The 18115-nt window shown below is 32.8% G+C and overlaps 2 protein-coding genes across 7 annotated transcripts; one reads left to right on the top strand and one right to left on the bottom strand.

The window, feature by feature from the left end:
• Positions 1–300: 300 nt before the first annotated feature.
• On the bottom strand, positions 301–2394 carry LOC143155089 (putative aminoacyl tRNA synthase complex-interacting multifunctional protein 2). Of its 3 annotated transcripts, none has more exons than XM_076327396.1 (4): positions 2035–2394; positions 1065–1214; positions 764–974; positions 301–690 (listed from the first exon to the last, which is right to left on the bottom strand). In XM_076327396.1, the coding sequence occupies exons 1-4, from the start codon at positions 2203–2205 to the stop codon at positions 326–328; spliced, it is 897 nt and encodes a 298-aa protein (XP_076183511.1). In that variant the 5' UTR covers positions 2206–2394; the 3' UTR covers positions 301–325. The 3 variants fall into 3 exon arrangements, with proteins under 3 accessions (XP_076183511.1, XP_076183512.1, XP_076183513.1); XM_076327397.1 differs by having other exon boundaries at positions 2053–2391; XM_076327398.1 differs by lacking the exon at positions 2035–2394 and adding an exon at positions 1785–2027.
• On the top strand, positions 1812–17969 carry E(bx) (nucleosome-remodeling factor subunit NURF301 E(bx)). Of its 4 annotated transcripts, none has more exons than XM_076327392.1 (28): positions 1812–1958; positions 4003–5054; positions 5467–5749; positions 5838–6046; positions 6132–6500; positions 6582–7766; positions 7848–8038; positions 8140–8769; positions 8865–9052; positions 9134–9452; positions 9541–9850; positions 9942–10077; positions 10320–10600; positions 10680–10820; positions 10921–11031; positions 11116–11303; positions 11385–11639; positions 11732–11948; positions 12032–12358; positions 12427–12615; positions 12709–12939; positions 13142–13451; positions 13539–13743; positions 13851–14113; positions 14183–14350; positions 14434–14629; positions 14709–14793; positions 14937–17969. In XM_076327392.1, the coding sequence occupies exons 2-28, from the start codon at positions 4016–4018 to the stop codon at positions 15137–15139; spliced, it is 8229 nt and encodes a 2742-aa protein (XP_076183507.1). In that variant the 5' UTR covers positions 1812–1958; positions 4003–4015; the 3' UTR covers positions 15140–17969. The 4 variants fall into 4 exon arrangements, with proteins under 4 accessions (XP_076183507.1, XP_076183510.1, XP_076183509.1 ...); XM_076327395.1 differs by having other exon boundaries at positions 10353–10600; XM_076327394.1 differs by lacking the exon at positions 1812–1958 and adding an exon at positions 3182–3199.
• Positions 17970–18115: the final 146 nt, after the last annotated feature.

Genomic DNA, 18115 nt, shown 5'->3' on the forward strand with positions numbered 1-18115 from the left:
ATAGTAAAACATTTTTTTATTCTCGGAATTTAAGAAGTTGAAACATTTTTGAAACACTGCCAATAAACTATTTAGTTCAAGAATAAAAGTATTTCTACACGCATTTCTATGTACCAATAGCATATATTAATCACAGTGTATTTGAAATTATAATATACCTGTACAAGACATTTCAAGTACATATTAATCTTTTAATAAAATTTATGCAATTTTATTGATGTTTTGTCATAATTTTGACCAATAATTAACTTTCAAAACATTTGTTGTCTTTAGAAATAGAAAATGTACTCACACAAAAACTGAATTTAATTTAGTAGATGTTTATTTACATAAAATGTTTTTCACATGCTTCAAACCATTTCTTGACTATTGATGGACACTTCTTTGGATACATTTGTTTAATTGTACACCATGCAGCAATATCTGCTATATCCAATTTTTTTTCACTCGACCAATTTGCATCTAACTTATCAGCTAATATCGACAGTAATTCTTGTTTCTTCTTTAATGACTCTTGCAAATGTAAACAATGACACACATCTAATATCAAGTCAATTGTATTTACTACTTCTGGATAGCTAGAATTTTCATAATTGTGTGAACTTAATAACCTACTTATATATCTTAAAAAATTAGTTTCACCAGTTATAAAATAACGATGTAAGCCAGATACAAGTTCAAGATCCTCAACTGAAAATAAAAGTATTCATGATTATGTATTTCTTATTATTTAAGTATTTCTATAAATATGAGTTTACTTTACCATCTTTCCAGATCAATGATAAATTTATAACATTGTTCTTAGGAGAACTTGTAATTTGCTGATGAACTGTAGGCCCTCCTTCACTAATACTCGAATGAACATAAGTTTGTACGTTAAAATCAGTATCCTTCCATACCTTTTGCAATGCTGATATAAAATAAGGAGGTCTTTTTGGATTCACATTAATGATAAGATTTATATTAATTGGCTCCTAAAAAATCAATTATATTGCATTGACTTTGTCTAAGACAAAGTCATTTTATATGGAGGATTATGTGGTATTATATAATATTAACATTACCTGATTTTCATTACTGTTAGCTGCTGTTGCAGTCTGATTTGTTTGTTTCAATAAACTGGAAAGTGTCGACACTTGTTTTTTAAGTTCTGCAAGTTGAGCTAATATCTTTTCTTGTCTCATTTCCAATGCATTATATTCTGGTAATGGACTCTGAAATAAAATATTTGTTTAATATATATGAAACATTTATATAAAAAATTAGAACCACTCATCTCTGTGTTATTGAATAGGATTCATAAATGAGGACATAAGCACCATAAATAATATAAAACAAATTTTCCTATTCGATAACAAAAACATTTGGACACGAAACATATTTGAATCGTTTTACATCATATATAATTCCTGTACGATTTCAATTTATTTCATTACTTATACTATTGTATTTCTTATAATACATTTCCATTAAAATCAGAAAATATTTATACCATTTTAAAAGAAAAGGATATTATGAATTCAACATGACAAAAACTTCCTAAAAAAAAAGATAGTCATAAATTATAGATTTGACAGTTGACCAGTTACATTGTTGATTAATGCTAATAAACAACTACAAGGTATATACATCTTTTCACTGGGTTAGGTTTTATGTGTGTTTGGTTATACAACTGTACTTTGTAGCTTTCAGTGCAGTTCTAATTTAGTAAGCTTGCCCTTCTTCTATAATAATTATTGGTGCGTTCTCGTTTATCCTTTGAGCGAGCTAAATTTTTCGCATACCGTGGCCGTATAGTGTCCTGTTAGACGAAAAATTGGAGGGGCAAGCATCGATCAAGCCTGTAGAACCATATTCCCGGTCGATCGTGATTAGTGCTTGTGGAAATTTTGGGAGGAGTCATGCACAACAAGCTCGAGACAGAGGAAAGACTCGTAGCTACCATGTACGATAAACGCGTAAGTAAACCGTTGATTTTAGTTAACTAGCGATGTGCGTTTTTCACGTCGGCGGGATAACAGAAATGATGAAAACCTTCAAAAAGCTGATAACCTGCTCAGTGATATCAGGCACAGTCTCGTTCACGGCTTCCGTATGGTCGTCTCTTGATCGTTCTTCGTGAATATTTCGCATTTTGTACATTACTTTTGTGCAATGCAACGTTTCAAGCGTAGAAACAATCGGTTTCAAAGCGTACATCGTCATTTCGTTGAGTATTTTGTTCGTTCTTCCAATATTAATTTGTCAAAAAAAAACCGATAATTCGAGCTTACGTTCGATCGTCACACACTCGTTTGCTTTTCGTATTTCTCGATTTTCGCTAGACAGCCATTTTTCTTTCGTCCCCCCCACCACCTGTCTCTGTCGAGCTGTCATGTCGGCGCTACCGACTTTCCAACCACTGACCACTGACATCCGTTTCAAAGATGGCGTCACAACTTTTCGTAAAATTACATCATGGGGAAAGTTTATGTTGTTTTTGACAAAAATATTCGTGTACCGTTTATGCATAATACTAAAAACCTGTACTCACTGTAATTGTCAAAATAATTAAACAAAGGATAGATTATTTTGCCGTTTGTATAGGGAATAATCAAGTGAATCGTATTACACATTAAAATGTCTGTAAAGCTGGTTTCATAATTTATATTTTCTTTATGAACTATACGTTTAGGTTCTGAGCTTGTCATTTCAATATTTTAACCTATCTTTAATAAATATATTTCGCTTTCGTATTCGATTATAAGATCCATTAACAGATACTATTCATACAATTCTCCAAATGGCAAAACTATTCTTTTTTTTTTGTTACTAAATACATTAGGGAAACATAATTTCTATAAAACTTACATTTTATTACGTGAAACATATTTTCCTTAAAAATTTATAAGGAGAAAACATAATTAATTGCAAAAAGTGTAATAAAAGAAAAGATGGACCAAGATCTTTGTTTAAACTTTACAGAATTTTAGTTTGAAACCGTAAAGATGTCGCGTTCGTCGCTTGTTCATTTAAATTAATAGAAATTTATTATTAAAAAATTGTACAATATAAGTATCGAAAAATCTTATTTCATATTAATTATGATCCTTTTTAATTGATACAGTGGTACATGTTAAAAAAATATGTACCGACGTAACGTCGTTCGACAAATTGGAATTAAGGTGGTGTCCTCTGTCGAAGCTTCTCTTGAACTAAGGTTAGATTTCTCTCTTGCGGATAACAGCGAATTCGTTCGATCGAATACGTGAGCTAATTATAGGATTCGTTTGTGATAAAAAGCATGGTGGATTAAAATACGAGTACCTGTGTGTAAAATGAAAACGGCAAACGAAGAAAAGACAAAAGGTTTCTATCGGAAGTGCGGTTAGAATCGCGTTTTTCCAACCGCGCATGTCGCCACCTATTGTTGATCTGACAGGATCTTGTGTAGTTACGGTGAAAGCGATTGGATCCTCTGTACGTTTCGTGAGAAATTAAAAAGCGATTAAACGGTTTTTAGATTGCATGAATCCCACTGAAATTCGGTCCACAGGGACGTGGTCGAGCTGTAGATTGCTGTGAACGAGGAAAAAGAAAATTTTATCGAAGAATTCGTCTACTTTTCGAGTAGATGCGTTCGAGGCCAGACATGGCCGCGATTCGATGAGCCAATTGGAGCAGCGCTCTCTTAAAGGATCAGATATTGTAAATTCCCCTTACATTCGCGTCAGTGAATGATTTTCTGCACGTAGTTTCGTCGTTATTGATAGGAAAACGGGTTTTTATTGTTACGGGCGGGTGATCATCGTTCGTTGACCGAAAGATAGAAGCCACGCAAGATCGTACTGAAACTTTAATCATGAAAGAATTGTGTTTGGTCACGTGACCGTAGCCGAAAAATGGCGCAAAGATCAGAGTACAAACATGGGTTCCATTTCATTGCTACGGTGTCATTTGTATTTGTTTACAAGCGCGCGTTTCCACAAACCACGTGTTAAGTAAGTGCCATTTCATTGACAGTGCGTGACGGACAATGACGGGAAGAGGGTCGAAGAGACGGGGCCGACCCCCAAAGTCGGTGGTCCTGGAAAGGCCGAAAAAGTTTCAGTATCATCTTATGAAGAAGCCAAAATATTTGCAAAACAAGGGTTCAGAAACGCCAAACTCGCAGCCGAGTACGCCGACACCTTCAAGGCCATCGTCACCAGTTGAAAGTGAAGAGAGCAGACGAAGTACGCGAACTCGAAAATCCCGAGGACCAAGGGAGAGACATTCTCGTAAGGGTGGTCATTCAAGTTCTGGTGTATATCATCGCCGAGGTTACAATCCAAATGTTGACTACAACGACTCTGAATATCATTATGGGTCGGATTTTGGTGATGAATCCAGTGACAAGAGTGAAGCCGAAGATGATCCTCTGCAGAGCGATGTAGATTCATCTGAAAGTATAGAAGAACCCGATCCATCCAGTGACAGTGACTTCTCTCTCTCGAGTTATAGTACTACCAGTGGTACACCCCGCAAGACACTGCTTAGTCAGCAGAGACCTCCAAGTCCTGAACCACTATGGCTTCAAAACAGGGAATTGCCATTGTTGATCTTACCTAAATCTTCTGATGACCTATTAGTCCCTAAAGAATTTGTTATGCCATCTTTGTCTATTTACGAGGTATTGAGACACTTCCGTACTTTGGTACGTCTTTCAGCCTTTAGGTTTGAAGATTTTTGTGCTGCTCTTGTGTGCGAGGATCAAACCAATTTATTAGCAGAAATACATATTATGCTTATTAAAGCTCTTCTTAGAGAAGAAGATTCTCAGCAAACACATTTTGGTCCCCTTGATCAAAAAGACTCTGTAAATGTTAGTTTATATTTTGTGGATTCTATGTCTTGGCCGGAAGTGTTACGTTCTTATGTAGAAAGCGACAAGTGCTTTGATGAAAATATTTTACACATTTTGTCATCTTGCGAATATCCCTTTACTTCTATTGAAGACAGAATCAAGGTGTTACAATTTTTGACGGATCAATTTCTAATCACGAATCCAGTAAGAGAAGATCTGTTGCACGAAGGTATATTAAGTGATATCTTATTTTGTTTTGTTTATTGTGCATATGTATTCTAGCAATAATTTATTACAGATGTTAAAAAATCGGCAGGAAAAATTTATGTGTCCGTGCTGAAATATCAATTTGTTTCTTTGTCTTTAAGAATACAAAAACTTTAAAATATTCTATCAATAATCATTAAAGTTAAATTCACCAGACATAATAATTTGAATATCTTACAAATAAAATTATATTTGAAAAAAAAAAACAAGATTTCTTTTTATCTAAGTTTATTAATTTTTATTTATAATTTATTGGTACTAAAATATTTATTTTTGCTTTAAGTACTTTTAAAGAATAGCATCATTTTGTATATTAAAAATATATTTTCTATTATTTTATTATGTATAAATATATGGTAAATACCTTTTCTTAGGGAATATGCATTATGATGACCACTGCAGAGTTTGTCACCGTTTGGGAGATTTGTTATGCTGTGAAACTTGTCCAGCTGTATTTCACTTAGAGTGTGTCGAACCACCATTAGTTGATGTTCCTACTGAAGACTGGCAGTGTAGTACATGTAAAGCTCATAAAGTTACAGGAGTTGCAGATTGTATACCCGATGTTGAAAAGAATGGTTCATTATGCCGCCAGGAACACTTAGGATTTGACAGGCATGGCAGAAAATATTGGTTTCTTGCAAGAAGGGTTTTTGTGTAAGGATATTTTATTGTATATAAATAAAAAATGTACTTAAATTATATCTATTCTTGTATTAATATCATATTATTATGTTCATTGTAGTGAAAGTGAAGATGGCGAAGTTTGGTATTATAGTACACCTTTACAGTTGGAAGAAGTATTGCTTTGCTTTGACCGTAATGAAATGGAAGTTGCACTTTATCGAGAATTATCAGATTATAAAGAAGAAATTGTACGACAAATGGAACTTACAGAATCGATTACTAACCAATACAAGGGTAACAAAAAATCATACTTGGAAGTGGAAAACAGTAAGTTCTTTTATATTTTACAAAACTTTATATATAATTCTAAAATATAATATTTAATATATTTACTTAATATTTCATAATTCAGGTCTTATACAAAAATTACAAAAAGAACGTCAAGAAAAACAAGAAAAAGAGGAAGAGGAAAAGAAGGAAAAGCAAAGACAAGAAGCTGAAGAAATGGTACGCAGAATACATGAAGGTACAGATTCTCTTGAAGAACGGTTAGCGGCTGTTACCGAACAGCAAGAAACAAAACCATCTGAAGAGTCGACTACAAGAGAAAATGCCCCAGAAATGGTTGCAGAAAATGTAGAAGTAGATGGTGTAGATACTGATTTATCTGTAGATGGAGCAAATAAAAGTGTTAAAGCTGGTGCATCTACTTCATCATCTGAAGAAATTGATGAAGAAACATTAGAAGGGGAAGAGGGTATCTCAAAAATTGGTAAAGATGGTAAGCTGTACAACTATAGACTTGTGTTAAAAATATTGATTATCAATTAATAATTTTTATTAATTTTCATTAATTTTATAGGAAAAAAACATACGATTGTAACAAGGTCAAAGACAGGATCCTTACAACCTAGAACGTTCAATATGGATGATTTAAAAAGGCGTAGTACTGCACAACTGTCAAAAGAAGAATTAGAAAAGCTAGATAAAAGTTTAAAAGAGGAAGGAGATGGTACTAGATTAACAAGACAGAAAGCCCATCAAATAGCTTCTGGTACACATCTGTTTAAATTAGGAATGGATAACAATTTTAAATCATACGTAAATCAATATAGCACCAATCCTGTTGCTCTAAACAAGGCTCAACGTAATGAAGAACGTGACAAAAAAAGACATTTATCACACAAATTTTCACTCACACAGGCTTCTGAATTTAAATGGGTAGGAAGTTTGACAGGAACTCGTGCTCTTCTAGTAAGCACACTCCGTCAGACAATTCTTCAACTTGAAAGTAATATTCAGGCACCATTTATGCATACCAATTGGCCTCTTTTGCGGAAACCTTGGACCACAGCAGTAGGTGCTTGTGTCAATCCCAGGGATTTTGCACGTGCTCTCATTGTACTGCAAGCATGCATTAAATCAGTAGTATTTGCTAGTGTATGGCATGATCAACTTGGACATGTAAAATTGCAAAGAGTAACGGCTCTTGAACGAGAAGAGAAAAAGCGTCAAGATAAGAAGGATAAAAAAGAGAGAGAAGACGAAGAAGAACGTAATCGTTTATTTAATTTTGTTAAATACACATTAGGCTTAAAACATCAAGTTTGGAAACAAAAGGGAGAAGAATACCGAGTACATGGACAAGGTGGTTGGCTGTGGGTTTCTGCTAGTCGTCGCTATAAGTTATCTGACATGTCAAAATTAGGTCTTCGAATGGGCCCCCAGAAAATTATGGTGCAAATTAAAGATCAGGAAGGACTGAAAATATTAGCTTTGGATCCTCCTACATATGAATTCTTAATACAAGAATACTGTCCATCTAAAAAGGAAGAAAATAATGTAGACGTTAAGATCAAACAAGAAATTAAAGAGGAAGAATCTTCTAAAGATACTATTGATACTTCAGTAAAACAAGAATGTAAAAGAGAAAATATAAAAACGGAGCCAGTAGAAGATAATACAGAAACGACTACAAAAACGGAAGAAAAAACAACAAAAACGGAATCACAAGCAATGAAGCAAGAAACAAAGATGAATTTATCATGTATGTATTATAAACAATATTTATTTAATAAGTTTTAACTACATAAATTTTTAATTATAATTACATTTTTTCTTCTTCCAGTTTTAGCTGGCATGAAAATTGAGAAAGTTTTTGTGCCAATCAAAGAATTCGAAGAAATTGATATTACTAAAGCACTAACAACTAATGGGAGACTTCATTATCCAAAAATTGCTAAAAAAATTAGGATTGATGATTTTTTAGCACGTAGAACACATTTGAAACTTTTAGAAGAAAGAAGATTATTGCAGTCTGTAAGTAAAAATTATTTTTTTAATAAAACTAAATTTTAATATAGTAATGTTAAAAATATTATTGATAATTTTTCTGGCATTAATGTATATTCATATTTTAGGAAAAATCAAAAGAGTTACAAAATCAATCGACAAATCAAAAAGCTGATGGAGATTCTGAAATTGACATAGAAAATAACGAAGAAAGTGATACAGATGGTGGAGATAATTCTTTACAAAGTATTCTTACAGGAAAGCAACCTAGTAAAACTATATCTTCATCAGCTAGAGAGATGCTATCAGTAATAGGAAAGCGTATTCAGCATGTCAAAGCCCAATATGCGAATATGAGACTCAGTAAAAATGGTAGTTGTTATTCGCGATATTGTAATATGACAACACCTCCAGGAAAGATTGCTACTACACCACAAAGTTTAACATCTACGTGTTACTCCCCTATATGTCTCCAAAAAGCCAGATTAAAACGTGATCTTATCTCATTATTAAGAAAAGCTAATGCTCTGAATAACAATCAGTCACCATCAAATTTAACGATTAACACAACTGCGGTACAGTTATCACAGAATGCATCAAAAATGGAAGGAAGTGAGGAAGCTAAAGATGCAATTAAAAAGGATTTAGAATCTGCAGTGGCATTGGCAACACATTGCACTGAAGAAACACCAGCCACTAATGTAATAAGAGATGGAGTATCGCCTCCTGCCAAAAGAATGAGAGTTGAATCTAATACAGTAAGTTCTATCTATTTAATGTCTTTGTGTACTTGCATAATTTAATAAATATATTTCGCCTTTAACGAATTATAAAACATTTTACTCATTTGTAGAATGTCAATAAGGACAAAAATTCAGAACCTGTTGGTGTAGTGACAACTACAACAAATAATGTAGTTACTACTACAACAGTAACTACAACACAACAAACTATAAAAACAGTTGATGGTGTCGTAAAAACTATGCAAGAAAACACAACTTCCCAAAATTCGGTTACATTTTCATCTGAAACTAAAACGAGGTAATAACTTTAAATGCACTTCATCAATAATCACGATTAAAATTTGTCATTAAAATTAATGTTTTTATCATCATCTAATAGCACGGGGCAAAAGACAATAATTGTCAATCGGAGAGGAAGAACTGTACAAAGAAGTGCAGTGGCTAAAGAATTAAATGCAGATGGTACAGAAAGAGTGTACACTGCTGTTTCAACCGAAGGCAAAGTCTATTTAAAGAAAGTCGCAATTTCTTTGGCAGATAGGAAAAAGAAGCGTACTCCTGTTAAATATCCTTTGTGTTCTACATTTAGCACAAAAAATAAACATCGTAGTATATTACTACTTCCACAACATGAATTACGTAAATTGTCTAGGGTTGGGGGACGAATACCAGTTCAAGGTTTTCATCATATGGCTAAGGTATTATTTTCGTTAAATTTGTATTAATAATAACTAAGTGTAATTCATATATTACATTGAGTAATTAAAATTTGTTTGTGAATATCAGGCAAATTTATCAGTATGGCCATATCCATGCCCTAGACCATTATTTAAGACTTGCTGGTTGTACAGAACAGTTGGGATAAAATCGTTAGCTGCAGCAGCTCTTCAATTAAGAATATTATGGGCATGTCTTCGATGGGATGATATGGCTACAAAGCCATTATCCACTGATGGCAAACATCAAATCACAACAGATACAGAAATTATGTCATTAGAAATTCTTAAACATCGTCACGTTGGTCAATTTTTAGATAAAACACAGTATTTACGCAGAAAAGTTGTTATACCTTTGGAACTTCCAAAACAAGTCAGAGGTTGGTATAATAAGTAAATCAGATAAAATAATTATGATTTCAACTGAGAAAACTTTCATTTAAAATATGATTTATGCTTTATGCTCTACAGAAGTGACGTCTATAAGAAGTGGACTCAGAAAAAGGAAACGACCAGAATCACCACAAAGCACTGAGCCACAAGTTACAGAAGAATGGGTTGATGAGGATAAATTGGAACTATGGGAAATTAAACAATATGGTGACAGGTATGTTTATAAAAACTTCTAAATTGTTTCACAAACTTGAGTGTATTTTTATTGTACCTATTTCTATTAAAAATTGTGTGTCGTTTAGAGTGTTATTACATCGAGTTTTGTTGTTCATTGTCATTTTTAGTTTAACTAATTTAAATTCCCAACACTTTCACCTTATAAAATCACTCAGATTCTTACCTATCCTTACTTAACACCATTTGATACTAACCCTCCACTGGGTGTGTCCTCTCCAGGTTAGAGAAGGCTAATGCCCAGATTATTACTAGGAGTCGATCGGGTCAACCACAATCTGTAGGTGTTGGTTCTAATCGAAGTACAGGATCAAATTCTGGTATGAGTGATCAACTTGTCAGTGGCAAAGCAACGCCTGAGGAGATCAAGGAAAAGATGGAACAGCAGTTACGCATGCAAAGAGCTGCTCATCAACAAAAAAGAGCATTAGAAACCCTCAAAAGTCCAGCTAACTCTGCTTCGCCTACACAACTTGTTAAAGTTACTGCTAACTCTGGTCATGGTAAAATTAAAATTTAACATTTAAATTCATTTTAAAGTAAATTACAATTATAACTGAAAATATTCATTATTTATTATAGACGGCACAGTAAAATTAGTTTCTAAAGTCGCAATACCAGCAAACCCTAATTCTGGAACAAAATCACAATTAACTTCTCTTTTGACGACTCCTACGCAAAACAAGACTTTTATTGGTACCAGGCGTATTTATATGGCAAAATGTAAATACTAAGTTAAATATATTATTCAATATTAAATATTGTAAAACCATATATTCATTTTAAAATCATGTATATGTATTTAATACTTTTGTTTAAACAGCGGCTGATGGTACAACAAAAGTTGTTTCTGGACCTACAAGTATTTTACCCAAAACACAGTTACAAACTGGAAACCAACAACAGTCTCTAATTAAAGTTTCTGGTCAAGCAGGTACATTTCTTATACTGATTAAATTCTATTTCAACAAGTAAAGTATGATTTTTTTTTGTTATTAATTTATTTTGTATAAAATAGCTCCTGTACAACAAATCCAGCAGAAAGTACAGATTTTAAGAGGACCAGATGGAAAATTGCAAGTTCGAGGTTTAATGCCTGGTCAGCAATTGGTTCAAATGCCTGATGGAAAATTACATGTATTAAATACTGGTCAAGCAATTACTACTAGTCTTGCACAAACTGGTGGAACAAGTTCAACTACCCAAGTAAAATTATTAAATTATGAAATAGAATAAAATATTAACATAGAAGAGTCTATTTATTAATTTATGACATTGTTCTTCAAGGTAAAAACGGCTACTACAACAAGCACAACTAAAGCAGTTGCATCTAATACCACAGCTAATAAGACAAGTTCAACTAAAGCAACAACAAATGCAACGCAACTACAAACAGCTCAGCAATCACAAGCACAATCTCAACAAAATGTTCAGACAGCGCAACGTCCAACGGCAACTGTAACTATTGCAACTACACCTTCGCAATCAACAAAGAGTGCTATTGTGGTAGCTAACACCGGACAGATTGTACAGGGTACACAAGTATGTGCAAACAATTATTTGTATGAAATGTTAATTATAATTGCATTAAATATTTAAATACTTACAATATTAATATATCGTTAATGATATAGGTCATATCTTCTGGTGGTCAAGTTATCAGTGGAAATCAAATAGTAGTCACTAATGCTAACTTAGCTCAACAACTTGCAACAGGTAAAGCTCAATTGACGACAATTGGTGGTCATCAAGTGGTAATTCGCAGTACACCGACGGGCAATCAAATTGTGCATTTAAATTCGGCAAACAGTAGCATTATAGTAAAAAATGCTGTAACACCGACTAAACAAGGTTCGTTCTCTTAAAAGATACGTACTTGAATAAAAAAAATTCGAAAAATGATTGATTATATAAAGTGGTTTCTTAATTTATAGTTCCTGCATTGCAATCTGCTCAAACAACAACAGGAGCACAATCAACTGAAACGACAAATAATAATGTTAACAATAATGCGTCAACGAATGTTACTACAACTACTACAACCACAACGAATCAGACCTCTACTGCTCCAGCACCTGGAAGTGTGGAAGCATCTTTATTAGCGGGTCAACCACCTGGTACTGTTATTAAATGTGTTACTGCTCAAGTTATACAAACTACTCAAGGACCTCGTATAGTTTTACAAGGTCTGCAAGGTGCAGACTTTACTCCACAACAGCTTGCAATGGTGCAACAACAAGTCAAACAACAATTACTTAAAGGTTCGACGTTATATGTTATATACATATTTGAAATTATTAGTGTATTTATAATGTGCGAAATGTTTTAGCCCAAGCTACAACAGGGAAACAAGGTGTCCTAGGGCCTACTAAGATTTATTTAGCTGTTCAACCTGCACCAAATAGTCAACAGGGGATTCAGAGTTCACAGAGTTCTACAACAGCCAATACTCCTGCTACGCCAGCACCGAAACAACAAACTGCGCAACAACCAGTTGTTTCACCTCCAGCAGCGACTGGTTTGTATTTATAATCTATAAACTGAGTTTTAAATTTTATAACAGTTTAATCTGTATAATTAAAAAATTTTGATTTTGTTATAATCTTAATAGAGCCGCAAACGGGAACAGAATGCATTCCAGAGCTTCCACCGACAACTACACCAAGTTCTCCTGAAAAACCTAAAGTAGTTGTTCAGCAAGTTGGACAACCCACTGTTCCCTCAGAAGAGGAGTCTCAAAAAACGAACGTGGTTAATGGTCAGCAACCTTTGCAGTCTTTGAAAGAAGGAAACGACTCTTCAGCTAACAAATTTATTTTAACGCCTGATTACATCCAACAAAGTTAGTTGTTGATCAGTGCTACTTTGTTTAACACGTTCAACCCGGCTTGAGCAAGCGATGAATTAGATAATATATCTAATGAGAAATATAAAAAATTATACACCAGATTGAGCGTGTTAATATTAGTACGATTTGAAGTATGCAAATAAGTTTTTCTCTTTTTGACTTTGTTTAATGCAACAATTATTACGAACATTTTTAGCCATTAAAAATGCGCTAAAACAAGAAAATCTTAACCCGGAAATAGAAGAGAAGCTGCTTCAACTACAGCGATATCAAGAAAAACAGATGAAAGGTAGCGTTGAGAATTCGGTAGCCACTAATCAAACTCACTCAACACCCACGATTACAAATCCGCGTGTCCCATCTCGTAAGAGACCAGCGCCTTCTAACATTCCAACAACAACTACGCCTACAAATGCACAATCAACAACACATGACCAAGATACAGAGTGGGCAGAAACGCCTAGAAAGAAACCCGCACCAAAACAAGAAAATCGCGAAACTCCAAAGTAAGTTTTTATTATAATGAATATTTATTAAAAAGTAATGTGATATTTTATAACATACCAATGTTTGAAACTATTTGTTTTGTATAGAGTACAAAAGGTTGCTGAACAAACGGAGAATGAATCAACGCCCAAAAATCGAGCAGCAAAACTAAAAGACAGTCAAGAATTACGGAGAAAGCAGCAAGTTCATTCTCGAATGCAGGTTTTGTTATTTAGACATAAAGAACTACTTAAAAAAGATATTCTTAAAAAGAGAGCTTTACTTGAAAAAGAATTACAGATAGACATTCAGGTATGCCATTTTACAAATCCAGTATAAATTTAATATTTGTTATCATATAAATTGCTTATACGTATATAAGTTTATATGTGTTTTTATTATATTTCTCCAAATTACAGAAAGATCTATCGGCAGAACTAGCCTCGAGAACAAAAGCAGAAAGACATAAACAGGATGAAGTTAAAGTAGGAAGTGCAAAACGTAAAGCAAACGCTCAAATAGCTCAACAAGTTAGTCCACCTAACAGAGGTGGAAGGCCAAAGAAATATAAGGCACAAGGAAATAGCACCACACCACCTGGTGCTTCGACTGTAGCTACTCCAAATAGAATTAAGAAAGAGAAGTTGTATTGTCTGTGTAGAACACCGTATGATGAAACGAAGTAAGTAATAAAAAAAACTATTCTTTTTATAACATTTGTTTAATGATCATAATTATTCTCTCGTCTTAGGTTCTACGTAGGATGCGATTTATGTAACAATTGGTTTCACGGAGATTGTGTGGGAATCACAGAAGAAATGTGTAAAACCCTTTCGGAATTCGTTTGTACCGAATGCAGACATGCAAGAGATACACAAGAGTTATATTGCCTATGTAAACAGCCTTATGACGAATCTCAGTATGTACATTCAAATGATACGAATACCACCAATTATACTTACTTATTATTTTTTATGGAAATTAACGTTTTCATTCTTATAGATTTTATATATGCTGTGACAAATGCCAAGATTGGTTCCATGGTCGATGTGTAGGTATCCTTCAATCGGAAGCAGATAATATCGATGAATACGTTTGTCCAAATTGTCAACGAAACTCTTCTGTTAATTTCGCTAATATGAAAAATCTCAACGCAAAAGACCTTGATCTCTTAAAGAAATTAATTAAGCAGATACAGGTAAAATAGTTATATACAGGCATAAAAATCGTATTGTTTTTAATTTGATAATATTAATATTGTAAATATTAACGTCTAGGCACATAAGAGTGCTTGGCCGTTCATGGAACCAGTGGATCCAAATGAAGCACCAGACTATTATAAGGTCATAAAGGAACCAATGGGTAAGTGCATTATTAATTTTATGGACAATATTCACAGTAAACATAAAGTACTCAATTGATAAAATTGTAAGGTTTAATATTTAAATCAGTGGAAACTGTAAATTTTATTAGTTCAATATTATTTTTATTGATTGCACTTCCAGATTTACAAACAATAGAATTGAGGATAAATGATAGGTCTTACAAGAAGTTAAGTGAATTTATTGGGGACATGACAAAAATATTTGACAACTGTCGTTACTACAACCCGAAAGAGTCGCCTTTCTTTAAGTGTGCAGAATCCTTAGAAACTTATTTTGTTCACAAAATTAAGAGCTTGAGAGAAAAGTTTTCTGAAGGAAAATAAGCAAAGGAACAAAAAAAAGGAAACTGTAACTATAAATAGTGGAAGTGCGAAGCATCAGCAGTTTAATTTCGTGCAGTGCAAAAGGATCGATCTGTGCCAGTACACGTAGAAAAAAAAACATTCAAAGTAGCCATAAGTACGTAAGAGTAGGACTTATATGTCCACTATTTATTAGAGTTGTGTGAACAGTTTCATTTGCCTTCGCAAAAGCGAACTTTATTTGAATTTTGCTCAACAGTGAATTTTGAACCAGAACTTGCAGAATTTAATCATATCATTGCATAAATTGATTAAATGATTAGTTAAAAAGTAGGATAAAAATGATATTCTTGGTTCCATACCATATGTTTTGTCGCAATAACGACTTTTGTTTATTTATATATGAAAATAAAGTATTCAGACTTGTATTAAACCAAAAACAAAAACTGAGCAATACAAAATTATTTGTTATATTATATCTATGCTATTGAGAAAAACATTTCTTTCTAAAAACAAGATAAATAGTAAGTTGTGGTTCAGAATTCCTGTATAAGCATTACTATTTATGTACATTTATGAAATACATGTAATTATGCATGTTATGAGAATAATTAACAAATATATCAAATCAGTGCCACTGTGCGTTTAGAATGATGAGTTTTTAGTAACCCAATGCGAATCCGTGAAAAATAAAAAAAATAATGGAAAGCCATTCGGAAGTTATTCACTCACATACAGTAATGAAAAGGAAAATGGTCCAATCGCTATGTCATTACATTTCATCTAATAGAAGAAAAAAAAAGCAAATTTTCTCTCACGTAGATATAAGAACTATTTAGCAAGCGCATAATAAATTGTACAAATTTGTTTATTGTGCTCACAAGTAACTATTATTATGTTGTTTTATCACATAAATTTTCTATAAAATTGTTTATAAGTAACACATACGATGTTAGCATGTAAGAAGTAAGCAGATACATCTGCTTTGTATATATCCAAGTAGCAGTGTCTATAAGGAAATAGACTATAGAGTTTTGGTTCTGATATGATGAGAATACATGGGGGAAAAATCAGTTAAACGCAAGAAACTGATTTTGATGAAAATATTGTTTATATTTTAACTATAAAACTACCCTTTATGGAAATTACTAGACTGTACTGCATTGTACATGTTCGAATATGTTCGGTATATATAATCTCAAAGAATATAAAAAGGCAATATTATTTCGTTGGACATCTATCAAACAGATACACACACAACACATGCGTATATACATACTCATATAAGGAAGCAATAAAATTAAAACTGCTTCTGAAGTTTCACTAGTGAAATACGAGAGTGAAAGTAAATAGTAAATATTTGACTCTTAATTGTCGGAGAACTAGAACTTTTATGAATGAAATTACACGTAGATTTATTCAATGAGGGTCTAATGAATTCTCGTAAGAAAAACTAACTTGTTCTCTGATATTCAAAATTGAGAGTCTGGCTTCGTGTATGTACATTAACTGTATGTTTCAGCAGTTTGAGACGCGTTTTATCGACCGTCAATAATTTGTTTAAATGAAAGAAAGCAGATCGCTCAAAGCAGGTTGTACATTTTCGCCAGGATAATGCTTGTACAGTATTTTTAATTCAAAGTTCACAAAACCTGGCACTGATCTGTTTTTTATCTTCGACTTTCGATTATAGTTACAGGATACATAGTTCGTTACTTTGCCCAGATTTATACACCGCATTAGCTTTACTATGAGCTTGCTCCGAGTGGTCGTATACTAATATGCGTCTCGTCACCTTTATTGGGGCACTATTTTATATTTATGTAATGTATTTTGAAAATTTTCTTTCAAAATGTGTCAATGTATCTGTATTATTGAAATGTCATGAGTTTTTTATTTCTACTTGCTTAATTCTTTGCTGCGATTACTTCTTAAACTTCTAGCGTTCCTCAATATTCTGTATCATGATTAAAGTTCATTCGATCGACAAATAGCAAAGAGTTAAGCGAACATTTTAAACAGAATTTTATTTTGGGCGAAGATGCCCCAACGGATTTACTCTTTGAGATCACATATATGTTTTAAATTTTTCTGCCTTGCCTCAGAATACTTCCGACTCGTATAGACTTTTGAACAAATATTAATAACAAGTATTAATAAGTATTCGCGTTAAGGGACTTTTACGAGCAGAATAAACGCGCCAATCTAAAAATAATACAACGTACTAGCTTTATTTATCGTCTGAGACAACTGGAAGAAATAAACTGTATCTCAAAAAGTTAATCCTTTACTTTTCACGAGACGCATGTAAACTCAGAAAATCTTTGAATACTCTTGAAATTGTGAAATGCGTTTAAGATAATCTTAGCCGAACTACGATCATTCTGTTACACACAAGGATTGCTTTCTTAAATAGGAGCGATATTTGACAATGTATTGGAGTAAAGTTTCTTCTGTAAAAAATTGTAGAAACACCTTAAAACATGTAATAGATATTTAGCCATGTAAGTTTTGGCATGCTATTGAAGTGTAAAAACTGGGTGAAGAAATTGCAGCTGTGTAAATTTTACGCTGCTCCATTTCACTCCCGCTTATTAATCATGTAACAAGGTGTTTATTTCTATTAAGGAAAAAGCAACAAAGTGTGATTACATAACTATATTCGTCTAAATCTAATATTACTAGTTTATAATAAATATATTTGTACTAATTTTAATCATAAACTTTGTTGTTTTTATTGCACTATAAATATAAGTTAGAGGAGAGCATAGTATGTTAATTTACCTTTTTTAATTTGTAATTGCTTAAAAAATAATAAACTGCTGTATGACAGTGGCTTCATGAGACTTTAAAAAAGTATATTAATACCGTTCAGTAGTTTATTCTTAATTTTATTTTACATATACAAAACAATTTCTGTATAAATGAATAATCATAAATACTTTTAAATCGATTAAGTACATACTACCTTTTTTTTTTATTATTACTTAAATAAGT

The sequence above is a fragment of the Ptiloglossa arizonensis genome, chromosome 2 (genome assembly GCF_051014685.1).
Source record: "Ptiloglossa arizonensis isolate GNS036 chromosome 2, iyPtiAriz1_principal, whole genome shotgun sequence".
NCBI classification, from domain to species: domain Eukaryota; kingdom Metazoa; phylum Arthropoda; class Insecta; order Hymenoptera; family Colletidae; genus Ptiloglossa; species Ptiloglossa arizonensis.